Source organism: Saccopteryx leptura, chromosome 3, assembly GCF_036850995.1.
Source record: "Saccopteryx leptura isolate mSacLep1 chromosome 3, mSacLep1_pri_phased_curated, whole genome shotgun sequence".
Taxonomy (NCBI): Eukaryota; Metazoa; Chordata; class Mammalia; order Chiroptera; family Emballonuridae; genus Saccopteryx; species Saccopteryx leptura.
In genome coordinates this window covers 370,502,296-370,530,266 of record NC_089505.1, presented here as the reverse complement: position 1 = coordinate 370,530,266, position 27,971 = coordinate 370,502,296, and the positions used below count along the sequence as shown (strand labels likewise).

The 27,971-nt window shown below is 53.4% G+C and overlaps 1 protein-coding gene across 1 annotated transcript; it reads right to left on the bottom strand.

The window, feature by feature from the left end:
- On the bottom strand, window positions 1–27,854 carry LOC136398604 (collagen alpha-2(IV) chain-like). The gene is made up of 9 exons (XM_066372775.1): window positions 27,705–27,854; window positions 25,273–26,308; window positions 14,912–14,991; window positions 9,512–9,757; window positions 3,928–4,125; window positions 3,002–3,128; window positions 1,798–1,959; window positions 1,240–1,360; window positions 1–1,015 (listed from the first exon to the last, which is right to left on the bottom strand). The coding sequence occupies exons 1-9, from the start codon at window positions 27,852–27,854 to the stop codon at window positions 1–3; spliced, it is 3,135 nt and encodes a 1,044-aa protein (XP_066228872.1).
- Window positions 27,855–27,971: the final 117 nt, after the last annotated feature.

The following is a 27,971-nucleotide window of genomic DNA, read 5'->3' as shown; positions in this document are numbered from 1 at the left end:
TCACCCAGGAGGGATCTGTGGGGGTCGGTGCCCCGGTGGCTCACCCAGGAGGGATCTGTGGGGGTCGGTGCCCTGCAGCCCCAGTGGATCACCCAGGAGGGATCTGTGGGGGTCGGTGTCCTGCAGCCCCGGTGGCTCACCCAGGAGGGATCTGTGGGGGTGGGTGCCCTGCAGCCCTGGTGGTTCACCCAGGAGGGATCTGTGGAGGTCGGTGCCCTGCAGCCCTGGTGGTTTACCCAGGAGGGATCTGTGGGGGTCAGTGCCCTGCAGCCCTGGTGGCTCAGCCAGGAGGGATCTGTGGGGGTCAGTGCCCTGCAGCCCCGGTGGCTCAGCCAGGAGGGATCTGTGGGGGTCAGTGCCCTGCAGCCCTGGTGGTTCACCCAGGAGGGATCTGCGGGGGTCGGTGCCCTGCAGCCCTGGTGGATCACCCAGGAGGGTTCTGTGGGGGTCGGTGCCCTGCAGCCCTGGTGGCTCACCCAGGAGAGATCTGTTGGGGTCAGTGCCCTGCAGCCCTGGTGGATCACCCAGGAGGGATCTGTGGGGGTCGGTGCCCTGCAGCCCTGGTGGTTCACCCAGGAGAGATCTGTGGGGGTCGGTGCCCTGCAGCCCCGGTGGATCACCCAGGAGGGATCTGTGGGGGTCGGTGCCCTGAAGCCCTGGTGGTTCACCCAGGAGGGATCTGTGGGGTTCGGTGCCCTGCAGCCTTGGTGGATCACCCAGGAGGGATCTGTGGGGGTCGGTGCCCTGCAGCCCCGGTGGTTCACCCAGGAGGGATCTGTGGGGGTCAGTGCCCTGCAGCCTTGGTGGTTCACCCAGGAGGGATCTGTGGGGTTCGGTGCCCTGCAGCCTTGGTGGCTCACCCAGGAGGGATCTGTGGGGGTCGGTGCCCTGCAGCCCCGGTGGTTCACCCAGGAGGGATCTGTGGGGGTCGGTGCCCTGCAGCCCCGGTGGTTCACCCAGGAGGGATCTGTGGGGGTCGGTGCCCTGCAGCCCCGGTGGCTCAGCCAGGAGGGATCTGTGGGGGTCAGCAGGGCTCTGGGGACACTGACATGTGGCCTGCACTGGTTTGTGCAGAGCATGAGCAGAGGGTCCAGAAGCAGAAAGACATCCTGGGGCTGAGGGACGGCTGCCGGCATGTGAAGGACATTGCTCTGTGCAGACTCTGTGCAGAGTGGGGGTGTGGAGGCCCCGAGGAGGGGAAGTGCTCAGGGTCACCCAGCCAGTGCCCTGGCGGGGCACCTGGCTCCTGGCTCCTGCTCGTAACTCCACAGCCCAGCCACGCTCTCAGCAGCTGCAGGAGGCCCACGCCCAGCGCAGCAATTGCCCCCGTGAACACGCTGCACGGAGGGTTCTAAGCGTTCTGGGCGGAACATACCTCGTGTCATTTCAGACAACGTGGCTGCTTGTGTATGGTGCTCCTCTCCCTGAAGGTCAGCGTGTGTTCCCTGAAAGAGCACGGAATGTCACCGCGTCGGTGACCAGCCCCACCCCGCTGTCCTCACCGTACGTCTATGCTGCGTGACCTGGGTCAGCTGCCCAACCTCCTGCGTCTGCATTCCCATGTACAGGGTACTGGCACCTCCATGGAGAGAGCTGTTTAAGAGAGCGAGTGGATCCCAGACTCTGAGAGCCCAGCAAGGACCCAGGGAAGGGCGCGGGCTCAGTAGATGTCTGTTGAAATCGCAAGACCCAGAGCGAGAGGCAGCAAATGGGACGAAGGGGGATTCCTGGTGGATCCTGTCCTTGGAGAGGTGGGAACAGTCCATGAATAACAGTGACGCAGAAGCACAGCCCCACGCTCCGTGCCGGAGAGAGCACGGAGAGACGGCTTGAGCTGGGCAGTGGAGATCATGGAAGGCTTCCCAGAGGAGGCAGTCGGGTGCTCCTCAGAAACCCACACCTCTGTGCTTGGGAGCAGACCCTCCACGAAGACCGAGTGATCAGGTCGAGGGGTGAGGTCTGTCCGGCAGAGAGGAGAAGCAGTCAGGTGGCCAATACCTTTCCTACAAGCCTAAGAGGTCGTAGGTGACAGCAAGGTCACGACTGTTTCCAATGTGGCCACAGTCTCTGTCCAGCCAGTCCTCCCCACGTTGCTGTGTCTGAGTTGTGACCCTAGTCTAGCCGACGTCCTGACATTGACTAGACTTACTGTGATGATCACTTCTCAACACGTGCAGACGTGAAACCACGGTGGAGCACCCTAGCCACAGAGAGAAGGTTCTACGTCCGTTATGCTTCAAGAACAAGAGAGGAAAACAAAAGAAAAAGAACAATAGGACAATGATACTGATGGTAACAATGGCAATGATGACGGCGGTGATGGCGTCCGTGATGGTAGTATCAACCACGGCCGCATTAATCAAGCACAGCTCGGCAGTAGGCTAAATAACACTCTCCCTCTCCTTTACTGCTCAGAACCACCCGCCGAGGTGTGCACGATGAATGGCCTCATTTTAGAAATGAAGGCATGAGACACTGAGCCACACGGCCCTCGGTCATAAGCCGAAGCTGGGATTTACACCTCTCTGTCTAACCGTGGAGCCCCAGCTTCCTCCCAGCCCCCCGTCCCCATCCGAGCCGGCCAGCCCTCCACCCAGCTCCCGGACGGGCTGGCTGCTAATCCTGGCCGTGTTTTAGTGCCTCTCATCGCAGTCCCCGGCAGCCCGTGCCGTACATCTGCTAATTACATGTTTCATTGTCTCACTTGCCGGTTAAATACTGTCTGCACCTACCGTCAAGCAAATCCACCCCCTTCGTGGGTTTGTCCTCTCTTGAATTGCTGCGCACGGCCCCTCTGGGTTCACAGTCAACGGGCCAGCCAGGGTCTCGGCCTTGGAGCCCACCGTCCCCGATGTTCCCCCCGGCTAAGCCCTCAGCGCCCCATGCCAGCTCACTGGGCCAGCCCTTCCTCCCCGCCCAGCACTGCGGGGAATCTTGAAACCGTCTGCTCATGTCACTGCCCCGCAGGAAGCGGCTCCGTCTTTCTGTGGGGTCTACTTACCTGCCGTCAGCGGGGCTCCTGGGCTGGCGTTCCCAGCCCTCTCCCAGCAGGCTGGCCCCAGTGGGATTCCGGTCAGCACGGGCCTCATCCTCTGCAAGGCCAGCAGCTTGTCTGCGAGAATCCTACCCTGGGGGGGGGGGTCCCGGGTCAGGCCCAGGCAGAAGCTCCCACACCCAGGGCTCCCTGCCCTCCTCTGTTGTCGCTGTCCCCGCAGGTCACTCCCTGAGATGTCATCAGCCCTTCCTCTCCAGGACCCTCGTCTCATCTGCCCGCTCCACCCCCAGCAGCACTCGAGCGCCGGTCCTCCTTGTGGGAGCAGCAGCGGGCGGGAGGCTGCGGGAGGGTCTCATTCCTTCTGGGCAGAGAATGGGCGGAGGAGGGGCCCCGTGGAGGTGAGGCGGGAGCAGCCAGGAGCCTTGTGGGGGCCGGGTGCAGGAGCTAAGGCACTTCCCCAAGGGAGGCCAGGGCTCAGGTGCAGCCCACACCTGCAGCCTTCCTCCCGCCCTGCCTGGCCCTGGAACTCCCACGTGGTAAAGAAGTCACCCGCATCTTCAACCCCTGACCTCCTGTTCCTGGTGAGAGCCCTCCTGAGTGGGCCCTGCTCATCCACCCAACCCGAAAATCACGGGGACAGGAGGTGCCGGCCTGGCCAACGCCCCCTCCTCCACCGAGCATAATAATTCACCCTCCCCTGGGACTGCACAGGGCCCCTGTCACTGTCCTCTCACTGGCCAGAGGTCATGGCACTGGGCACCGAGGTCTGTCCTCTCCTGGTCCCACCTCTTGCCCCACCTCATTCAGAGTATCTTCAGTATTTACCGGGAGTGGTCTCTGCCCCCTCACCCCCCTCACTGCAGTCACTGTCACTACTGGGTCCTAATTCCTCATCCTTGCTCCAGTCTCCTGCTCCTGGGCCCCGACCGTGCCTCCTTGTTGAGGCCACCTGGCCCTGCTGAGGCCTCCCCCAGCCAGGACACACGGCTTTCCTCCACGTCCAACCCAGGGCTCCTCTGCAGTGTCCGGTCGACAGCCCCGCACTCCTGCTCGGGGCCTGCAGGGGCCGCGCTGGCCTGAGCGCCCAGAGGACACGGCCCCTCTTCACCCTCGGTGGCTCCCACGCGCCCCTGGGAGGGCCCACGGCCACGCAGTCCCGCCAGGTTACGTCCTGCCGGGCTGGCACACTTGGTGGACAGGTGGAGAGCCGCCTACCCACTCGTGAGGAGGGAGGCCAGACAGCCGGACGTCTGGACCCGGCAAAGTAGGGAACGGTAAGCCTTTGTACGTTGCTTTTATCTTTTCATAACACATCTAGAAAAATACTCAGTCAATATTTGTTCAGTGCAGAAACCCCGGGGAACAAACAATGGAGGGAAAATCACCCTTAATTGCAGAGCGCCAAGACCAACCCCGTGGCTTTGGAGCGGGGGTCCCTCTCGCCTCCCTAGCTCGCCCTCCTCTCACACAAATCAATACCGGGACCCTCTGTGCATGCGCGCGCGCGCGCACACACACACACACACACACACACACACGTGTGCATGCACGCCCGCACCTGCACACACAGGCGCACCTGCACGCACACACACACACACACATGTGCATGCACGCCCGCACCTGCACACACACACACACACACACGTGTGCATGCACGCCCGCACCTGCACACACAGGCGCACCTGCATGCACACACACACACACACACACACGTGTGCATGCACGCCCACACCTGCACACACAGGCGCACCTGCACACACACACACACACGTGTGCATGCACGCCCGCACCTGCACACACAGGCGCACCTGCACACACACACACACACGTGTGCATGCACGCCCGCACCTGCACACACACACACACACGTGTGCATGCACGCCCGCACCTGCACACACAGGCACACCTGCATGCACACACACACACACACACACACGTGTGCATGCACGCCCGCACCTGCACACACAGGCGCACCTGCACGCACACACACACACACACACGTGTGCATGCACGCCCGCACCTGCACACACACACACACACACACACACACGTGTGCATGCACGCCTGCACCTGCACACACAGGCACCCCTGCACGCACACACACACACACACACACACGTGTGCATGCACGCCCTCACCTGCACACACAGGCACCCCTGCACGCACACACACACACACACACACACGTGTGCATGCACGCCCGCACCTGCACACACAGGCACCCCTGCACGCACATGCGCTCACACACGCGGTTGTTTGTCCTCAGCTCCGTTAGCCGTGTCTGCGGCACTCGCCTGGGAATGGACACATTGCCCACGGTGTGTCCACGCTGCCCCGGCTTCTGCCCTGTTCTTTCCTCTCGGTGTCCACCCCCACGGGGTCCAGGCTGTCCTCAGCTCCTGCACCCGGCCCCCAAAGGCTCCTCGCTGCCCCCGCCTCCACGGGGCTCCTCTTACGCCCCTTCTCTGCCCGGAAGGAGTGAGATCCTTCCGCGGCCTCCTGTCCGGCTGCTCCCACAAAGAGGACCGGTGCCCGAGGGCAGCCCGCAGCGCAGCCTCCCTTCCGCGGGTCCCTGTGCACAAGGCCTGCTCTCAGGCCCCGGGCCAGTTCCTGCAGTGGCCCTGACATCTCACCTGGACCGCGTCCCGCCCACCCCACACACTCCTTACCCTGTGTCCACTGGCCTCGGACCCTGGGCCAGGGCTCTCCGCCCCGCCCCCGCTTCTCCTGTCTGCCCAGGTCTTGAGGCACGCGGGACCTCTCTCTGTATTTTGTGAATGAATGAATGAAACCGCTGTGATGTGCATTTGAACACTCATTTTGGCTATTTCTTCAGGATGAGCTCCTCCAGTGGACTCCTGGGATGAAAAAGCAAGCCTGTTCTCAGAGCGCCCATTTCCCCTGGGCATGCTGATCTCTACGGCCCCCTGGGCCGGCCGGGCAGGTTGACCCCTCTGCCCCGAAGACTGGGCAGTGTCTTGTCTTTTTATCTTTGCAAACTTTTGGGTAGAAGCTCGTGTCTTCTTGCTCAGATCAGCAGGTGTTCCATTATTGATGAATGTAAACATTTTATTTTTTTAATTTGTGTCCTGAGCATTTGTTTAAATCCACTCGTGAGTTTCGGGTCGGTGCCCTGTGTCTGGCTCTGCGTGGGTGATGGTTTTGTCTGCGCTTCTGACAATGTTTCGTGTCGTTAGCTTGTTAACCCTTTGGTCTAGACACGGCCGGGAAATCCTCTCCCAGCTTGTTGTTTGCTCTTAATTGTGCTTAAGCTGTCATTTTGTGGCACGAAGTTTGAATTTTAATGTCATCGCATCCGCTATTAATTTGTGATTTTCCCGATGAGTGTGAGCATCGTGTTCTTGTTGGACACGAGCCCTGAGAGGAGGTGGACGCTGAGATGATGGGCCAGACGGAGCTGGCCAGCTGAACAGAAACAGGGCCACATCCATCTGCCGCAGCTGGGTTAACCTCGGGGGGACCCAGACTCGACATATATCCTTATGTTTCCCAAATAGGGCAAACACGTTTTCTTCCTTGATTTAGCTGATTTCACCCACCCACCCCCCTTTCCGAAAAAGCCGAGAGGCGGACGTTCCAATTCACAAATCCTCCTACATGTGTTTAAACTTCATTTTCCAGGTAAAGTCCAACAGACTGCACACAGCATCAGAGCACTCATTCCTCAAAGTGCCCTCTCCTGCCCACAGCTCCCTCCAGCTTCCCAGGGTCGTCAACTCCCCCAAGTCTGGACTTCCCTGAGGTCGATGAATTCTTCAAGCCGTAGTCCGGCCGGCTGGCTGGCTGTCGTAGTCAAGTCGGGGCAGCTTACCCATGGAAATTCATTTCCTCACGAAATCTGGAGGCTGGAAATCCCAGATCAATTGGGGGTGACGTGTGGGTGCTCCGGTCCTGGCCCATCACCCCTCCCATGGAGGCCACGCCCTGTCATCAGGTGCCCACTGTTCTTTCGTGGAATGACAAGAGCTCAGGGCAGGGACCGAGAGGAGGAAGGAGCCACCAACAGGGAGGAGCCTGGGACCAGCAACTGCAGCCTCACCGTGTGAAAAAATGACACCGAGTGACTCCTGTTAGTGAGAAATAAACCTTAATGAGCCAAGCCACCGAGACCTGGGGGCTCTGTTACTACGGGTAGCTGACCCTGACCACGCGCGGGGTGGAATTTCACGGCACACGCTGCTCGGTCGTCTTTATTCACTTCGTGTTCCTGTCTTTCCACATTGGCAATGTACTCTGTGCCATGTAGTAATAATAATAAATAATAATAATAATGGCTTCAGAATGCTTGTGTCAACGACGGGTCAGCGATCATCCATCCCACAACAGCTAATGTGGAAGAAGACCGTAGGATTTCACTCCTACGTGGATGTGCACACGGGAGCAGCAGATGAGCAGAAGAGCAAACACACAAAACAGAGCCTCCCAGACACAGACAACAACACGGTGCTGACCAGAGGGAGGGGCGGGAGAGGGTGAGGGGGACAATACCACTCAGTGGTGCCAGGAGACCCGCCTGGGGCGGGCAGGCACGGCGGCATGGGCACCCGATGTGGCACGGGCTCGAACCCAGGAGACGTACACAGTTCTCCTAATCAATGTCGCCCGATGGATTTTAATGAAAAAATTTTTTTTCAAAGGGTTTTATCTTGCGTATGGCGATAGAATCTCCCGAGAGTTAATTAAGTCAGTGCGTCAGACAGGTGACCCGACTCTCCCCATCTTTCCAAACTGCCGTCCTCATGCCGTTGGCTTTCGTCCTTGGGTTTATTTTCTCCTTTTTCAGGTTTCATGCCCTCTTTAAAAATAATAATAATAATAATATCTTTCTCATTTTCCTAGCATGTATCCTCAAGTCACTTCTTCAGAGAAGTGGATCGAGAAGGTAACCTTGGGTGTGTGAGGTCGACCACTGGTCTGAGACTGAGACTCCGACAGGGTGGTCGGGGCGTGGCCACATTTGTGTGAGCGACTGCTGGTGACCGGTCCACTTATGTTTTGTTTCTTTGTCCGTAACCTTTTTCCCTTCTCTGAAAGGTTTTAAGATTTTTTTTTTTTAATCTCGGGTGTTATGCAATTTTACGATGACTCGCCTTGCTATAAATCTCCTCGCAGTCTCCCCGCCTGGCGCTGGCAGGAGGCCCCTTCAGGTGAGGCGTGGCCGTCCCTGCCGCTCAGAGGGTCTCTGGCTGTGCCGACCGGCTCCGCCCTCTGCCCCCGGCTGGTTCCTCCGCTTTGTCTCTGGCCGCCGGCCTCCACGAGGTGGTCTTCTCTGTCCTTCACCTCTCTGCCCCTAATTCCCATCGCTTTGTCCTTCGCGCTGTGTTCCCGGAGACGCTCTTGTCCCTGCTTTCTCATCCTCCCTCGTTTTTCCTAAAAGGTGGGACCCAATTTCAGACCCTCTCTGTGCCTCTAGGCTGTTCCCTTTCAAAGCATGCTGTCCTTCAATGTTATGGGCCCGATGTCCCCCTGAGCATCTCTGAGTGTGCTGATTGGAGTATTTCCAGGCGTGCTCAGGGAATTTGCCGTCTCCTCTGGGGGGGGGGGGGAGTGTTTCTCAGGGTGTCCGTCTTCTTGGGGGTCTCTCGTGCTGCTGGCTTCCCCCGGAGCAGTGCAGACGGGAGGGGAGTGCGGGGCTGCGAGCCCCCACCTCTGGTGCGCTCTGCCTGGATGAGCTCTGATCCTGGGCTTTGTGTGGAGCGGGGAGGAACACAGAGCAGGGGGCTTGGACTCCCCTCACATTGGAAGGGAAAGGGTTTCCTTCTGGGGTCTGCCCAGCTCTGGCTTTCCCTGTGGGGCTGGTCCCAGGAGGGGTTAGCTTGTGTCTGGGGTGGGCGCCTACGCCTGTGTTCAGACCCCATGGGTGGGTGGGTGGTGGTGGTGTGGGAGGGTCTGCCAAGTGGCCTTGTCTTACCTGCAAATGCCACCACCTCACTTCCAGCCTGGCTCCTCACCCCAGCTGCCTCGGAACCTCCCCCCTCCCCTCCCCACCACCACTGCGGTGGGTGGGGTCCCGGCTGCAGCCCGCTGCCAGCGTCCGCACTCCAGCGTCCTCCTGTTTTATAGGTCAGCTCACACCCCTCTGCTTCCCAGCTCCTGGAATGTGTTAAAACCTCTTAGTCATTGTTGTGAGGATTAAGATGCAATCAAGCATGCCGGGCACATCGTCCAGTACCTGGCACACAAGGAGGGCTGGATAAATGGTAGCAATGGTTATCACAGTGGGCTAAGTGATTTTCCCAAGATGGTAAGACCTTGCCTTTGAAGGAGACGGCGGTGAAGGCAGAGAAAGACACAAGTGCCGCTGGTAATAGGTACGTTTGCAGGTTGGCTTGCTCCTTCCCAGACCTCCCTGGAAAGTGGAGAACTCAGATTTCCCCTCCCATCCCACGGCTGCCACTGAGACGCGACCTTGACTTCAGGGCGGGTCGCAGGGAAGCCAGCACACTGCCTGCCAAGCATTCCTGGAGAAAGACTGTTTCCCTTCAAGAGGCTCACAGATGGATTCCTGGAGGTGGTGAGATTCCGGAAGGACAGGCTTTGGACGGGCCAGGTGCTCAGGGCCAGGACCCCACGTGGAATGCCGCTCTGTTGAGAGCCCCGCAGTGGGTTGCTGCAAAGCTGGGGGCCCGCCTGTCCTCGGAGGGCTGGGCAGAGTCTCAGGCGGCCCCGGATTTCTGAACTGCGGTGCTCGTGGCTTTCTGGACTGTCGTCCCTGAGTGTGGGCAGAAAGGTGACTTGCTTCTAACAGACACAGGACAGTAAAAGTGACAGGCTGTGACGCCTGTGATTAGGTTACATAACCAGACTGTTCAGCCAGCCCCCCGCTGGCTTGATGACGTAAGCAGGCATTGGGCAAAGGGCACATGGCAAGGAGCTGTCAGCATCGTCTAAAGGTGACTTTCAGGAAGTGGCAGGGGTGCACCCTGCCGACATCCTGAGTGAGGAGGACGTGGCATCTCCCCAGCTGAGTGGCCGAGCAGCACACACGCCCGCTGACCCCCTGACCGCAGCCTGTGAATCCTCCACGGAGGGACAGGCTAAACTGTGTCCTTGCTGACCCCCAGACATCGGAGTGATGTGAGTGTCCTGTTCTCACCTGCCATGGACAACGAGCTCACCATGCGCCCTGCAATGTGCTGGACACGCCCTCCAGTGGGGAACTGCCCGCCCAGAACGCTGCAGTGCCCACTGCGAGCCCCTGGCCCCGGGGTAGCGGCATGTATCCAGGAGACTGGACACACTGGGCGGTCAGGCAGGACAGGCCCGGCGGGGGGCTGCCTCCACCACGGGGCTCAGCGCTCTCTGCAGGCTGGTTTGCTGGCCCCGCTCACCCACCAGAAGTCACAGTCACCGGGTCTGGCTGGTAACAGCCCAGGCAGAAGGCCCAGGAGAGAGGACGGCCCCGCCCTGCCCTGCCCTTCCGAGCGGCTCCTTTCTGTCCTGCTTGAGCAGCTATAAAGAAAGACATCATCAGGGGACCGTGCTCCCAGGAGGACCCCATTTTCCACCCAGGTGGAAAAGGGCCCAGAGCCACTGGAGCTGACGCAGCTGAGCTCGGAGATAAACGATTCTGTTCCGCTCTCTCGCTCCCCGGGGCCCACACGACAGGCTCTGGTTCCCGCTGATCACCCAGCCCGGCCTGGTGGGCGTGACTGCAGAGGCTGGTATTTATGAAGGCTCCTGCCACAGGCTGGCCGCCGGAAACCCCATGTACTGTGAACCTGTTTCCATGTCACAGTAACCTTACGAGGGAGGACTCAGCAGCCCCAGCCTCCTGGGAGGTGAGCAAAAGCACCGGAGAGTCTAGTCACTTGCTCAAGGTCACCCAGGGCAGAGGCGGGGTGCCAGGCTCGCGGCCCGGGCTTCAGAGCCTGGACGCTTAGCCCCTGGACCCTGCAGCCTCTCGCCGGGTGGGAGTCACCCAGAGCTGGGTCCACACTGGCTGGGCAGCGTTGAGTGTGCTGCTGGACACTGTGAGCCTCCATCTCCTTCTCCACTAATAATACCCATCTCAATCCATTGCGATGCAAATAAAGATGGCGCCCGGCAGGCAACGAGTCCGTGTGAACCTGACTCTCAGCGCCCCCTCTGCTGGAGCTGTAGCGCGTGGACTGCCCCCAGCGCCCCCAGATGGTGGCAGCTGCCTCCTCCAGGGGAGCTTGAAGCATGAGAGCACAGCTAAAAATAAAGAGGCAGGTTAGAGTCGCACAGACCTGGTCTGATGCCCAATGGCTCCGTGACCTTGGGGAAGTCACTCCAACCCTGAGCTCCCACTGATTCACCCCCGAAACGGAAACACTACCACCTACTGCATGTGGTTGCTAAGATCGCTCGTATAAGACAGTTTCTGGGGCCCACAGCAAGACCCGGCCCCCCAGGGAAGGTCATTTCCAGGGGCAGCTGCCACTCACTTAAACCTCCACTTCCCAGGGAGGGCGCCTGGACCTCCAGTGGCCCCCAGTGACCCTAGCACTGCCTTCTTATTCTGTTAAATGGAGTTGTCCTGGCAATTCATGCCACCAGATTGTTCTGTGCTCTTATGATGCTTCAGGCCGTTGTAAGGTCGGTGGGCCATGGGGTAAGGTCACGTGAGGAACCAGACCCGGGAACTTCGGCTGGAACCGCCCACACCCAGCGCACCACAAGAAGCTTCCCAGGAGTCCTTTGGAAAAGAGCAACGGTCCGTCAGCCACTGAGATTTCGCCCCGTCATATCCACCTTCACCCTGCAGACCCTATAAATTTCCCCCACTTGGATTTCTCCATGCGACTTCTCTGGCCCCTGTACCCCGGACCAGAGAACCTTGTAGGGTGGGATGCTCTGTACTAAATAAAGCCTTTGCTTATCCACACTTGGTGGCTACGCCCTTCCTTCTTCCTCGGCAGGGAAAAATCCCGGGTTTCGGCACCAAATGTAAGGTATTTTTCCCCACCGAGGAATAAGGAAGGCCGTAGCCACCAAGTGTGGAATAATAAAACATTATTCAGGGCGCTTCCCGGACGACGTCCTCTGGTCCGCGAGACGGGGGGCCAGAGAAGTCTCACGGAGAAATCCGCGTGGGGGAAATTCATAGGGTCTGCAGGGTGAAGGTGGATATGACGAGGCGAAATCTCAGTGGCTGGCAGACAGGCGCTCTTTTCGAAAGGACTCCTGGGAAGCTTCTTGTGGCGCACATGGGTGCGGGCGGCTCCAGCGGAAGTTCCCAAGTTCCCGGGTCTGGTTCCTCACGTGACCTTCCCCCTCTGCCCACTGACCTTACAGCCGTCACAGGAGCTTTGCAAGGAAAGCAGATACTTGAGACATCACCCTCTTCGGCCCAGTCTTGGAGGGGCTGATGGCACTGGGCTGAAGGGGAGTAGTGGGAAGGGGAGGGCTAGGGCACAGGGACCCACCGACCCCTGTCGGGACGCTTGCCAGCGTTCTGACACACAACACCTTGTTTCTGTCCTCACTGCAACCCGTCAGTGTGTGTAAAGTTAGCCATGTGTTGTGGAAGAAGAAATTGAAGTTCAATGAACATAAGGAATTTTCCCAAAGGTCACACAGCAAAGGACTGTCTCCCCATGGACTGAATTTGACTAACCATAAATCAGGAAGAAACCGATAAGTATCAAAGCTATTTAAATAAGACAAGTCACTTGGCCTCTGAGTCTTTTATCTTTATTGGCTGAATGCCTGGAGCAAAACCTACTTCCCAGAGCTTTTGTGAAAATCCTGTGACCCATCAAAGGGGCGTGTGTCTGGTGTGCTTAAAGGCACATAGTAGGAATTTAGTCAGATGTTTGTGAATTGTAATCTTAATGAGGAAAGATTAAATTTTTCTGAGACTCCTAAACAGGAATATGATGATTTTTAACTGAAGAGCAAAGGTCAAGAATTGATAGACACTTCTGAACTAAGGCTCCGGGGCAGGGGGTGGGGTTGGGGCAGGGGGTGGGGTTGCGGCAGGGGGTGGGGTTGCGGCAGGGGGTGGGGTTGCGGCAGGGGGTGGGGTTGGGGCAGGGGGCGGGGTTGGGGCAGGGGGCGGGGTTGGGGCAGGGGGCGGGGTTGGGGCAGGGGGCGGGGTTGGGGCAGGGGGCGGGGTTGGGGCAGGGGGCGGGGTTGGGGCAGGCTCCGTAAACATGAAAGCAGTGTTTTCCAGAATAGAAGGTTCTCTGAACCTAAGTGTGAAGACAGAAGACGCTGCCTAGAGTGGGTACGTGCTAAGGTTCAGCGGGAGCCCAGGATGCTCTCTGGTCGGGGTCACCCATATACACTGAAACCCTGTTATGTGCAGTGTCTGGCTGTTTGTAACTCGGACAGTTTGCTGGTGACCGCGGTGATGTGGAAACCTCATCCTGAGCCACACGCTTTTACAACAGCCAGTGCTCTGGGCAGACACCACGATGCAATCTGACTGATCCTCACAGAACAGTAGTTTGTGTGTACACGGACACTGCGGCCCTCACACCTGAGTCTGACCGGCACTAACTGGCCCACCAGGTAAAGGGACCTCTCACTAATGACAGGAACTCAAGTGGGAATGGTCACACAGGTCTTCAGAGGACAATATGACTCACCCGTGATGAGGAACCAAACTCCCCTCTTCACCTCTGGTCCTGAGGGAATAATATGGTCTGGAACTACCTTCCTGTCATGAAAAAATGAACCAGAAAACCCTGCAGATCAATGAAACACCTCGTTATAGGTATTGAACCCCGGACAGTGCAGAACTGTGAGCCCAGAGGAAGGGAAGCAGACGAGGTGAGACCTGCCGTTCAGCAGGACTGCCGCTAGCAGACGACGTCTGGATGGCAGGACCAGAAGGGGAAAGAATTCAGCCAGAGTCCGGAAATCTGATCGAGGTGAATGGATAGCAATCAGAATCCAAGAGGCCAAAGTAGCTGGACTGTGTGGGGCAGAGTTACGGAGAGAGGACCTTCCCAGAGAAACCATTCTAGAGGTTGCCTGGCGGTCCCCGGAGTCTTGCTAAAGGCCAGGATGCATGTGTATAGGACAAGGAGGTATAAACGAATCACCCCGGAGCGCACGGATCTCAGAGATACCTCCAGCCACAATGGGAAGACGTCACTGAATGCAGAGGACATTCACTACAGACCCTGGAAGAATCCGTGGGGGCCAACTTAACTCCAAAGTAAAAGTAGCCTCCTATCCCCAAAGAACCCCCCAAAAAACAAGAACTGAAAGGTTTCAAAATAATCTACGGGTAACAGCGTCAGCTTCCTAGAAAGCCCAAAACTCTTCAAAAGAACAGAACAAGACCCGGTGCTCAAGAACATCAGATTCATGGGGTTATGATTCTTTTTATTAAGAAGTTAAGGTTCAAATAATATAGATAGTCCTGACCCCTAACCAGAAGGAAAAACAATTCGGTGAAAGGGGCCCAGAAGCAGCAGAGATGATGGGATGACCGGGCAGGACAAGGAGAGGTATTATAAAATGTGATAGATGTTCAAGGGTATGAAATACAAAACATGCAAGTAATTCGGACAGGAGTGAAGACTATTTTAAAAAATTGAGTGGAACCCCTTGAACCGAACAAGAGAACCCATATCTGAAGCAATAGTCTCCACCAGACAGAATTAATGACAGATTAGGCACCAAAGGAAAAAAAGGTCAGTGAACCTGAAGACACGGCACTGGAATGCATTGGAATGGAACAAAGACTAAAAGGTCTAAATGCATAAGCAAAGCTTCAGTGACCTGTGGGGTCACATCAAGGGGTCTGATGTCCGGTAATTGCCGCCCTAGAACGTAAAGTGGGGTGGCAGAGAAGACAGAAAGATATTGTGGCAAAATCTAATGGCAAATACTTTTTTCCCCAAATTTTATTTTTTAAAAATGATCAGAAACCCAAGAATCTTATTAAACCTCAAGCAGAGTAAACACACGCACCACCACCACCAGCAGCACCAGCAGCAGCAGCAGCAGCAGCATCACCAAGACACACCACGGAAGGGAAATCCAAAACTCAGCTAGAGAAAAAGACACAATGTAGCCAGGGGCAGAGATAAGAACACCACCAACTTCTTGTCATGATGGAAGCCAGCTAGAAGGCAGTTGTTGTTGGTGTGTGTGTGTGTGTGTGTGTGTGTGTGTGTGTGTGTGTAGTCTCTGCGGGTGCTTGCCGTGTGTGTGTGTGTGTGTGTGTGTGTGTGTGTGTGTGTGTGTGTAGTCTCTGCGGGTGCTTGCCCTCAGGGTAACAGATTGAAAATTGCCAATCGCCTGCCTCCATGGGGAGGGGCAATTGTTTGCTATTGTTTGCCGGAGAAGGGGTATTCCTCCCACCACCAGCCTGTTTTGCTGGAGAGTGCAGAGGCTGGCGGGGGGCCTGTGAGTCCCTGTAAGTCCGAAGAATGAGTCTGGTAAACCCAGAGAGGTGAGTCGGGGCTTGGGAGCCCTGAGAGAAAGGGAACTGGTCTTCTCTGCCTGTTTGCTCATCTGCCATTAAAAGCCTTTCATACATGGAATGGCCTGATGTTGTCATTCAGGGTCTCATGAAGAGGAGCCACAAAGGAATGAGGCAGCAACAATACTGCAAGTGGAGGACCCCAATCTCTCCAGGATTGAGGTGCCTTGGAGAGATCAGCTATCCAATTTATTAAGCAGAAATATATCATCTTGCATAACTAACAAGCAGAATACAGTGTGCAATTTTATTACTTAGTTTTGCAAAACTGATTAGATTGCTCTTGCCCTTTCTGAGACATAACACCACACCATCTGCTCTCTGATTCCTGACCTGCAGAAAGCTCCAGCAGGGCCCAGCGTCCACATCCTTGGGGCTCTCCCTGGACGCGACTGCCTTCAGTCACGGAAGCTGGGTCTCGACCTGCACTTCCTCAGGATGGGAGCAGAAAGTCACTCGGCGCTTTGGCTTTCCTCCAACCATGGCCCACCATTTTCTGGCTCCACCGTTCTTTTACTTCCTGCCCGAAACCAGTGGGAACCTGCGAGGCCATGGCGGCCCCTGGCATTACAACAGCAAAAATGGTATCTTTCAAGTGTTGAAAACACAAACCTCCTGCCAATCTAGAATTCTATACGCAGTGAACCTATCCTTCACAAACAAAGTCAGCATAAACCCCTTCTGACCAATGGAAGACGAGAACGTACGTGGCCAGCAGAACTTCGTTGCCAAATTGCTGAGGGAAACTCCTCAGGCGGGAGGAGACAACAGCAGGTGGAAGCTCAGCCCTGCACAGACGGGGGCAGTGCTGGCGGCTGCACCGTGGGGAACACATCTCTTTCCCGATGTGTGTTTAAAAGAGGATGCACCAAAACAAACGTAGGAACAGTGCAATGCGGAGGGGTCATAAAATACGTCCTTTTTAAAATATATATATATATATTTTCTGTATTTTTCTGAAGCCAGAAACAGGGAGAGACAGTCAGACAGACTCCCGCATGCGCCCGACCAGGATCCACCCGGCACGCCCACCAGGGGGCGACGCTCTGCCCACCAGGGGGCGATGCTCTGCCCCTCTGGGGCGTCGCTCTGCAGCGACCAGAGCCACTCTAGCGCCTGGGGCAGAGGCCGAGGAGCCATCCCCAGCGCCCGGGCCATCTTTGCTCCAATGGAGCCTTGGCTGCGGGAGGGGAAGAGAGAGACAGAGAGGAAGGAGAGGGGGAGGGGTGGAGAAGCAGATGGGCGCTTCTCCTGTGTGCCCTGGCCGGGAATCGAACCCGGGACTTCTGCACGCCAGGCCGACACTCTACCACTGAGCCAACCGGCCAGGGCCAAAATACGTCCTTTTTTTAAACTAAAAATGTAAAATGTCTGACAATAACGACTCAAAGGATGAGATGGGGAAATAAAATCTGTACAGGTGTTGTTTTTTTTTTCTCTTCACATTTCACATGAATTGGTATATTATTTTGTGAAGTTGGGGTGTGATAAAGACACATGTTGTACACACCAGCTCAATCACAGAGAAACACAGAGAGACAGAGGTAAGAGGCGAATGGGGGCGATCACATGGCATCCTAAGAACCCCAGCATGGAAGAAGACCGGGATAAAGGAGAGAGGAACAAGGAACAGATGGAACAAACACGAAACAAATAGCGAGAGAATAGACTTAAACCCAACTGCACGGATCACTACATTAAATGTAAGGGGTAGAAACAGGGCAATTGAAGGCAACATTGTCAGACTGAATTTTTTTTAAAAAAAACAAAATTTGTATGTTACTTAGAAGAACCCAACTTTAAATATAAAGACAAAGATCATTTACAAAATGGCAGCACCCATTCCTTCCAAATGCTAAAGAAAAGTAGAGCGACTCTATTCATATCAGAAACGTAGACTTTATTGGAAGTATCTATTATTGGGAAAAAAGAAAACATGTCATGACAACACAGGGCCAGATTCATCAAGAAAAAGAAATAACCCTAAGTGTTTATGCACCAAATGATAGTGCTAATCTTTAAGAAAATATTAGCAAATCAAATTGCAATGCGTGAAAAGAAGAATATACCATGACCGAATGGGGTCTATTCCAGGAATCTAAGGTCGAATGAATATACAAAAAGGTTAACACATGAAAATCGATTAATATACCACGTTATAAGAATAAAGGAGAAAAATATGATTTTCTTAGTAGCTGCAGAAAAAACATTAGATGAAATTTTACAGCAATTCATGATAAAAACTTTCAACAGACTGGGTACAGAAATAAAATTTGTCAATTTTGATAAAGGGTGTGTATGAAAATTGTACAGCTAACATCCTCTCCTAAAATTGATAATGGGTGCCCAGTCCCACAGTGTTGGTCAATATTGTACTAGAAGTCCTCGCCAGTCTGAGAACGCAAAAAACAAACAAACAAACAAACAAACAAAACAGGACTAAAAGCCCACATATCAAGAAGGAAGAAACAAAACTTTATTTGCAAATGGCCTGGAAACACAATTAGGTATACAGTATTGAAGAAATAGAACACTCAATATTGTTACACCGCTAGTTATTTCAAAGCGAATCTACAGATTCCATCTGGATCAAAAAAATCCCTTTTTAAAATAGAAACCGTGAAGCTGATTCTAAGATGTGTATGGAATTCAGACTGCTCAGAGGAAAGGAGAATAAGTATAAACTTCGACTCACGGAACAAGTCATGGAATGAACGCACAGCATAGGGAATAGAGCCAAAACGTTGCAGTAAGTTTGTATAGTGACAGAAGTTTGCTTCACAAGGTATAAACATGTCACATCACTGTGTTGTACACCTGAGACTAATATAATATTGTATGTCAACTATATTTATTTTTTAAAAAAGGAAAAGAAGAATAAAGTTGGGCACACACTCCACCTCCTCCACCTTCATTTCAAATCAAAACTAATCAAGAGAGTATGGTGTTAGTGTAACAATACGTATTTAAATTGAACAAAATGAAGAATCTAAAAATAGACCCATACATATAAATCCAATTGATTTTTTTTACAAAGATGCCAACCAAGGTAATTCAATGGAAGAAAGAATAGTCTTTTCAACAAATGGCATTGAAACAACTAGGTGTACATATAGGAAAAAAAATACAATTTGACCTTCAACTATAGGCTAGTAACAAAAAATTTATTTGAAATGAATTATAAACTTAAATACAAATGTAAAAACTACAAAACTTCTAGACAAAATCACAGTATAGAATATTTACCATGCTGGGATAAGCAAAGATTTCTTACGTAGGGCCTGAATAAGCACCAACTGTAAAAGAAAATATCGATAAATTGGACTTCATTGAAACTGAAACCATCTCTTTGAAAAACATTAAGAAAATAAAATGGCAAGATGCAGAGTAAAAGAAAATATTTACGGTACATATAGCTGACAAAGGTCTTGTAATAAGGACATACAAATCTTCTTTAGCTCAATAACAAGATAAGAAAGTCAATACAAATGGGCAAGGTTTGAACAGACACACAGCCAAGGAAAGACATATGAATGGCTAAAAAACACATGAGAAGATGCTCAATGTTACTAGACATCCGGAAAGTTGAAATAAACTACAATGGGAGACCTCGGTATGCCCATCGGAATGACTAAATTTAGAGAGACAGACAGTATAAAGTGTTGACAGGGACGCAGAGCAGGCAGAATATCACTGGTGAGATGCACATTGCTACAACAATTTGAAAAGCAGTTGGACAGTTTCTTGAAAGTTAAACATACACTTATGAAGCAATCTAGAAATTCCATTTCTACATATTTACCAAAAATAAGTGAATACACACATTCACATGGAAACCCATATCTTCGTGTTTATAGCAGCTTTATTTTCACAAGCCAAAACTTGGAAACAACCCAATTATCCATCAGGAGGTGAACATAAGAGCACAAGTAACCAAAGAAAATAATATCTAAACTGGACCTATTGAGATGTTAACACCCCTCAGAATGTGAGAACATTTTTTCAAATCATGAATTTGATAGGGTCTAGCATCAGATATGTAAAGAACTCTAACCACTTAGCCATAAAAGGACAAACAACCCAATTTAAAAATGGATAAAGGATCTGAACAGACATTTCTCCAATGATGAGATTCAACTAGCCATTGAGCCCGTGAAAAGATGGCTCGTGTCACTGGTGCTCGGGGAAATTGCAAGGCAAACCCACAGTGAAATGTCATGTGTCACTCACCAGGATGGTCATGATCAACAATGTGAACAAGAAATACCCCCCTGGGTGTGGGTGGGGGGCACCGTGAACCTCACATGGCGCTGGTGGACATGGGAAGTGACAAAGACTCTGGAAAGTTTGTGATGGTTCCTCAAAACGTGAGAGGGCTGCCATTTGACTCAACAATTCAAATCCTAGGTCTCCCCTCAAGAGAATTGAAAAAAGCATGTCACTGCAAAAACTTGTCCACAAATGCTCATAGCAACATTATTTATAAAAGAAAAAAAAATCAGAAAGAACCCAGTGTTGGCAGCTGGTGAATGAATAACGCCAAGGTGGTCCGTGCACACAGAGGACTGTTATTCAGCCATGGGAAGGGATGAGGTCCTGATACACTCACTACAGCCTGGCTGGACCTTGACGCACTGGGCTTAGTGGAATCAGACAGGGACAAAGGACTGCAGGTTGCACGATCTCATTTATATAAAATCTCCAGAACAGGCCGATCCACAGAGACCACGAGTAGATTGGTGACTGTCAGGCTGGCGGTGGGCCGGAGAAGGAGAGATGTTTGCTCATGGGTGCGGGCTTCCCCGCAAGTGATCAGCGTTTTCCAAAACCAGGGAGCGGTGCTGCTCGTCCGATTCTGTGACTCTACTAAAAACCACTCCACTGTACACTTCCAAATAGTAAATTTTAGGGTATGTGAATTATATCTCAATAAAGCTGTTCTTGAGATGGGGGGAAAAAAGAACGGATAAATAAATTTTAGTGTATTCATGCTCTGGAACCACTGCTTACCAATAAAAACGTTTCAACCCCTGAAATGTATACACACACGGATGAATCTCAAAAACAGGCTCAGCAGAAGAATCCAGACACGAAAGATTATACACTTTGGTATTGCATTTTTATGCATCTCCAGAAAACAAATCTAATCTATTGTGACAGAAGAGAGAGCTGAGGTTGCTTGGGGCTGGGGCAGAGGGACTGGGGGTAACAGAGCACCAGGGAAGTTTTGGGGCTGATGGAAATGTTTTTTATTATTATTGTGGTGGTGGCCACCCAGGTACATTAATCTATCACTATGCATCTAACTGAATGCTTTAAACGGGTGCATTTGGTTTTATGCGGGCTATACCTCAATACAGTTGACTGTTGAAAAAGGACAAGACTTCCTCAAATGGGAATAAATATATGCAGTTTATTAACAATTATCCTGAGAAGCAGTAAATGTGCATTTAACATTTTCTTTTATTACAAATAAGATTCTGCATGATTTTTGTTTGCAACCCAGTTCCACTCTGCTAGGGTAGCCGGATCAGTACCGGGCTGGGTGTCAGCACCAGGCACAGACCATGAACGAGACGGATTCCCGGCATCACGAAGCATCCATTTTTATTGTGGGGCCGACATAGAAACAATATTTACATAAATAGTTGTGTAATTGCATTGAAAAAGAGCCTGCAAATTGAAAGTCTGCCTCTAAATCTTGTAATATGGTCAGTCTGTGTGTGTGTGCATGTGTGTGTGTGTGTGTGTGTGTGTGTGCGCGTGTGCGTATGTGTGTGTGGTGAGGCAGCCTCAGGAAGAAGAAAGACATTTACATAATGACCTGAAGGGTGAACAGGGGTCAGATGCTGAGGAGGGTGGTCACAGAACGGGGGCAGAGTGATCACAGGGGACCCTCTGCCCACACAGTCTCTTCATGCCTTTCTCCAGGTCCTCGCGTATTAGTCAAGCAAGGCTAGACTGAGCTGCAGTAACAAATACACCTCCACCTCTAAATGATTTGCACACAAATGTTTCCTCACTCTGGTGTAGACCGGTGGGCACATGCTTCCTTTTAGCAGCTGTCCTTTAAGCTGCCCCTCCGCCCACCACAGCCCCTCATGGCTTTCCATCACCGTGGGCTGTGGGTGGGATCACCACGACAGACCCTAGCAGCCAGGCCCAGGAGTAGTTTACATCTCTTCTGCCTGTATTCTACTGACCTGGCCTCTGTCACATGGTGCCCAACCCAATTGCAAGGGAGGATGGGAAATGTAGTCTTCCATATGCCCATGCACAGGAAGTGGGATGATGAACACATCGCACTGAACCGCAAATCCAGGGGTGGGGGTCCCTGGGAAAAATCCTTACTCTTCTTCATCTCGGCCATGGTAGTTCTGGGCTGGGTGCCTCCCCAAGTTCATGTCATCAGTAAGCCCTATCCAACAGGCCCCTGATCCAGCCAGTCTGGCGCCTCTGTGAGGCTGGCCATGGGGGTTACTTCTAAAGAAGACAATTAGATGATGTGTGTGCTTTCCGACATGCAGGCTTTGTGATCTGCAAGGCTCAGACCACACTGCCTATCATGTGGCCGCCAGCATGGCAGGGCAGAGGTCACAGAGGAATCGGCTTCACCTTTGGACCCAAGTCATGCTGTGTAGCTGAAAGTTCACATTCCCGTGGAGCAGCCAGGACTCAAACCCAGAGGTTTGGGCTCCAAGTCCAGCCCCTCTCCACTCCTACTCACTCTGTCATCTTTGCAGGACCTTCCTGAGAACTGAGTGAGATCATCGTGGGACGGCGTTTTAACACTCACGATCCTTGATTGTGTTACCATTGTTGTTGGCATTGCTTTGCGAGCTGCCCTCCTGTAGGAAGGTCCTGCCTTCCACTGCCCTCAGCATAGTTCTTGAATTTCTCTTTGGTTCACTCAGCTTGAATAAATACTCCCCTCCCTTCCTCTTAATGAGAAAAATATAAGTTAGTGAACTTGCAAATGGGGGTTTGGGGCTGTTTCCAGGGGGCGGGGTGGGGTTTAGATATCAGCACAGTCTGCGCAAAGCTTGTGAAAAACGAGTCTTTAACAGGAAGAAGGAAAGGAAATCGTGGTGTCCTGAGAGCGCGGCTATCAGCAAAGCCATAAAGCTGTCGATTGGGGTTGTCCTTAGGATTGCACTCTCCCCTCCCCCCCAGTGGCCGTGTGCCACCGCCAAGGAAGGGTGCTGAACTTGGCTTCTGTGCAGAGAGCTGACTCTGGGGAGAGCATGCGGGGAGAGCCTGTGGGAGGCGTGGGGAGCCCGGCGTTCCTCTTGTCCCCACTCCCATTGTCACTGCTGGTGAGACACCTGACATGTCTGAGTCTCTCACCGCTTGTAGAGTGGGGATGACAAGAAAAGAAGTGACACTCATTGTGTCCCTGTGTGTGCCAAGCCCTCTTACTGATGTTATCTTATCTAAGTATCAGAAAGCATTCACAAGTAGACGCTGGACCCATTCCGCAGGCATGACAACCAAGGTTCTGGGAATCTGTAAGACTTGGGGTACAAACCAGGCCAGCATGAAACTCCGAGGTCCTGATCCTGTCATATACCCTGTTGTCTTCCAAAGGCAGAGAAGGATGCTATGACCTGGGCCCGAGAACAGGGTGTTGTCCGTCACACATAGCTTCTGGCTCTATGGCTCCTGAGGTGTAGTTAGAGTTCAATTCAATTTAATGGACATTAACGACACATCGCTAAGTGCAAAGGGAGACTAGGAGGTGGAGGAGAGGTGTAAACTTGGCCTTCAAAGAGTTCTCGATGAACTGGGGAGCTGTGGTAAACAGTTACAGTAATGAGTCAGCCGTGGACGGGGCTGTGGAGCATGTGAGGACTTAGATTCGACATGGCAGTGCGGATAAACCCCAGCGTCTGCCTCGGCCATCTATCTCAGAGAGCCACGCTGAGATGGCAGGAAAGAGAGTGAGTGAGCACAAAGCCACAAACACAAAGAGCATGTCGAGGACAAAAGAGCCAACTGACAGCACAAACACCAGAGATGGAGACAAGACGGACGGAGTCACTGAGTCACCTGATGTCACCACTGGCATCAGGTGAACTCAAGAGTCTGCCAGTGGGGAAAGGGGAAGCCCTTCCTCAGAGCTCTAGAACCTCAAGAATCAGAGATTCCCATCACATCTCTAAGAGAGCGGTGAGAGTGTAGGTGGGGTTGAGAAGAAGGAAATTGTTTAAAGTCTTGGCAGAAGGGAGATAGACTTCTCCCTTCCTCTACCCACCCCTAAGCTCAGGCAACGTCACCCCGTATCCAGCAGAAGATCTGAGATTCACTCTCTGGAGCTGCTGCGCTGGAGGGGCCCCTCCAACAAGATGTCCACCCATCGGCGTGACCTCAGCCCCCCTTCCACACGCAACCCTCGGAATTCAGGAAGGCCGGCTCACGCTGCCCAAGCAGATTAGAGGCATCTCTCTGGTGTCCTCACTGGCTGAAGATGAAAGACCCACAGACCCTGACAACTGAGGGTCCCCGAATAAAAAAGCCATTGTGCCTCCTTGTCACCATACATTGGATCTCTCCAGCTCACGCGCACAGAGTAGCCAATTAACTTTTCATGATCTACTCACAAAAAATGAGCACACTTCCGTGGCTGCTCAACCTTGCGGAGAACTTTTCATGTGAAGGTCGTAACTGGAAGGCAACCGAAGGGAATGAACTCGGACAAAGCAGCGGGAGTAATAAATGGGGGGAAAGTCACCAAAATCACATCAGTCCGTCACAGGGTGACGTGAAAATGAAATGCAAATAAATAAATAAATAAATAAATCTCTTATTAATGAACAACCAGAGAATGAAAAATTATTTAGTTCAGTAGAATATTTTAAAGCTATAGTTAAAGAAAATTTCCAGGAAGTAAAACAAAATAACAAAAGAATAGAGACTAAGAAAAAAGAATTTTAATAACGATGTCTGTTGTCAGATGGGGATGCGAGACTTATCGGGATGATGACTCCGTGAGTGACAGAATGTCTAGTCACTGGGGTGAACACCTGAAACTAATATAATAGCGTATATCAACTGTCATTAAAAAATAAAAAATGATTTAAATGTAAAAAAAAAAAAAAAAGAAAAGAAGGAAAAAGAAAAGGATGAGAAAGTTCATGATCGGCTCAGGAGGTTTAATGTCCAAATCATAACACTTCCAAGAAAAGAGAACAGTAAGTAAAGAGAAGAGAAAGTTACTCGAGAAATAATTCAAGAACACGGGCTTCAGTGGAATGAGTTCACAGGGGGGTGATGTTTCAGAGTATCAGGAAGAAAGAGAAGACTTTACGGGGGGAAACGGCAGGTCTTCTCAGGAAGCTAGAAGACAAGGAATTTCTAAATAGTCTAAAGAAAAATTAATTTTTAAATGAGAATTGTAAGCCTCACCAAACCACAGATCATGTTGATGATGGAGTCAAGACTTTCTTTCAGGTCTCAATTCCCCACCTACACCCAGTCTCAGGAAGGCCCTGGAGCAGACGTCCCACGTGGGTGAGAATATGCACAATGACAGGGAACGTCATGGGACCCTGGGAGGAGGGGGTCCCCTGTAGACGACAGATGAGGGAATCCCCCAGGGAGACTGAGTAGGGGACCCTCAGGGAGCTGTCCTTCCGCCCAGGGGTGTCGGGGGCGGGAAGGAAGAACAGCTCCATCAAAAGAGATAAGCTGCTGGTTCCAACATGTTGAGAAGAACTCACTGCTGCCAGAATGTCTAGCTAAATGAGGATAGGCACTCAGGTAAATTGAATAACGTGGTAATGATCAACTCCAGGAGAAACAAAAGTGCGTGAGAACAGAGGGGACTCAGCAGCTGCCCAGTCCTGACCGCTGGAACCTGGACCATCGATGGACTCAGCAGCTGCCCAGTCCTGACTGCTGAAGCCTGGACCGTCGATGGGCTCAGCAGCTGCCCAGTCCTGACCGCTGGAGCCTGGGCTGTCGATGGACTCAGCAGCTGCCCAGTCCTGACCGCTGATGCCTGGACCGTCCATGGGCTCAGCAGCTGCCCAGTCCTGACCGCTGGAGCCTGGACCGTCCATGGGCTCAGCAGCTGCCCAGTCCTGACCGCTGGAGCCTGGACCATCGGTGGGCTCAGCAGCTGCCCAGTCCTGACCGCTGGAGCCGGGACCATTCGTGGGCTCAGCAGCTGCCCAGTCCTGACCGCTGGAGCCGGGACCGTCCGTGGGCTCAGCAGCTGCCCAGTCCTGACCGCTGGAGCCGGGACCGTCCGTGGGCTCAGCAGCTGCCCAGTCCTGACCGCTGGAGCCGGGACCGTCGGTGGGCTCAGCAGCTGCCCAGTCCTGACCGCTGGAGCCGGGACCGTCCGTGGGCTCAGCAGCTGCCCAGTCCTGACCGCTGGAGCCGGGACCGTCGGTGGGCTCAGCAGCTGCCCAGTCCTGACCGCTGGAGCCGGGACCGTCGGTGGGCTCAGCAGCTGCCCAGTCCTGACCGCTGGAGCCTGGACCGTCCATGGGCTCAGCAGCTGCCCAGTCCTGACCGCTGGAGCCTGGACCGTCCATGGGCTCAGCAGCTGCCCAGTCCTGACCGCTGGAGCCGGGACCGTCCATGGGCTCAGCAGCTGCCCAGTCCTGACCGCTGGAGCCGGGACCGTCCATGGGCTCAGCAGCTGCCCAGTCCTGACCGCTGGAGCCTGGACCGTCCATGGGCTCAGCAGCTGCCCAGTCCTGACCGCTGGAGCCGGGACCGTCCATGGGCTCAGCAGCTGCCCAGTCCTGACCGCTGGAGCTGGGACCGTCCATGGGCTCAGCAGCTGCCCAGTCCTGACCGCTGGAGCCTGGACCATCCATGGGCTCAGCAGCTGCCCAGTCCTGACCGCTGACGCCTGGACCGTCGATGGGCCGCTGTGGAAGGTGGAGAAGGGAGGCCGTGCGGGGAGGTAGGAGGCAAGAGGGGGCGCCCCTGCCTGCTGCTGTTGGAGGTCAGCAGACTTGCTCTAAAATAAAAGAATGGGCAAGATGTAGTGTGTGACTTAGAACTGTGGAGGTCAGTCCCAGAGAGACAGGGATCCATGAGGATAATGGACGCGGTTGGGGCTTTCGAGGGGAGGCCACGACGCCCTAATCTCCTTCCTCGGTCAAGTTCTGAACCAACTGAAGAGGATGACAAAGGAGCCGGCGGACAGAGGATCAATCACCTTCATTACTAACCCGGGCTAAGGAGGAGGGCGTCGCTTGGCGTGCGAGCCGGCGGCGTCGTCCCAGACCACAGTCTACGCTGCAGAACAATCTGTCAAAGGCGAGCTGGAGGCCACAAAGTCCTTTCCAGGCCACCCCCAGCCACTCGGCAGGAGGAGAAGGAAGGGGCAAGCCTGAATTCTTCATGCTTGAGACCTTCAGTGAAGTGATTAAGTCAGTTCAGCAGACAGAGAGCAATGGCTCTTGCCACAAATCAGGTATCTCATTTCATCTTCTCGGAGTGGAGTGAGGACCAGGAGCGTTCCTGGGGAGAACCGTTCTCTCGGAAACCAGACAAGGGGGGAGCAGACATCCCCTCCACCAAGGGCCGGGAGTCGTCAGGATTAGAGTAAGTCGCTTGTTTTCATCTCAAGCTTTGTAAAACTGTGTGCAGGCACGCTTTCGATAAGAATAAAATTAAAGTTCGGCTTGGAGAAAAGCATTAAAATGGAATAAAACTTCACCTGGTCCAAGGGATAAGCAGTCTTTCAGACCAAGAAAAAGGTATTGCCTCCTCTCGAAAGAGCCCGTGTCGGGGCACAGAGTGGTGGGCGTGCCTGGTCTGCTAGCTGGCGAGGGCACCCGGGAAGGATGGCGTGGCTGGACTGGGAGGTCCCCGGGAGGGGGAGAGGAGACTCGGGCTGGGGCTGGAGGGAGGGTCGACCAGGACAGGACGCACTACGTTTGCAGGATGAGCAGAGGAGTTAGGACTCTATCCTCTCTCTCCATAATGTGTGTGCGGGTGGTATTTGCGGGGAGTGCGGGGAAATGGGGCATGGACGGGTCTAGATTTTAGGAAGTGTTATTCTTCCAGGATAACCGGGGATGGGAAGTCCAGGGGTAGAGGGCAGGGAGACAGGCGAGGAGGACGCGGTAATCGTCCTCGTGAGAGAGGACCATTTGTTCAGAGCAGCAGACTAGTCAGTGGTCACAGCTGTGGAGAAGTGTCTGAAGACTTCAGGATGTAGTTGACCATCCTGAGCGCCATATGCTAAAGGCAACTTGCTGCCAAGGAGTTAATTTCTGCCTCCAGCTTTGGCACTCACAAGAACGGCTTTCCTACCTGTTCAGCGGTGATAGTGGGTCCAGGTGCAAGAAGACGCAGGTGTACAGGGCACGGCAGGTCACCGTGGGTGTGGCAGGGCACAAGCAGACTGTTCTCACTGGAGGGTTTGTTCGTTGGGTCAGACTTCTGGAGACCGTACGGGGACATCTATTTCTGGGAAAATTTCTCTGGAACGAGTGTGAAGACTGGTCTAAAAATATCCAGAGAGGCTTTGAAGAGAAGGTAGCAGCACTTCGACTCAACGAGGGAGGATGAGTTTGGGGC

What these genes read in the sequence shown, in the direction of transcription:
- LOC136398604 (XM_066372775.1), bottom strand. Translation starts at nt 27,854, where the DNA reads ATGTCCCCGTACGGTCTCCAGAAGTCTGACCCAACGAACAAACCCTCC. An exon ending in TGCTCTCTCCGGCACGGAGC is followed by an intron (nt 1,361 to 1,797) that starts GTGGGGCTGTGC and finishes TGTTCCGCCCAG; the next exon opens with AACGCTTAGAACCCTCCGTG. An exon ending in GAGCAGGAGCCAGGAGCCAG is followed by an intron (nt 1,016 to 1,239) that starts GTGCCCCGCCAG and finishes TGACCCCCACAG; the next exon opens with ATCCCTCCTGGCTGAGCCAC.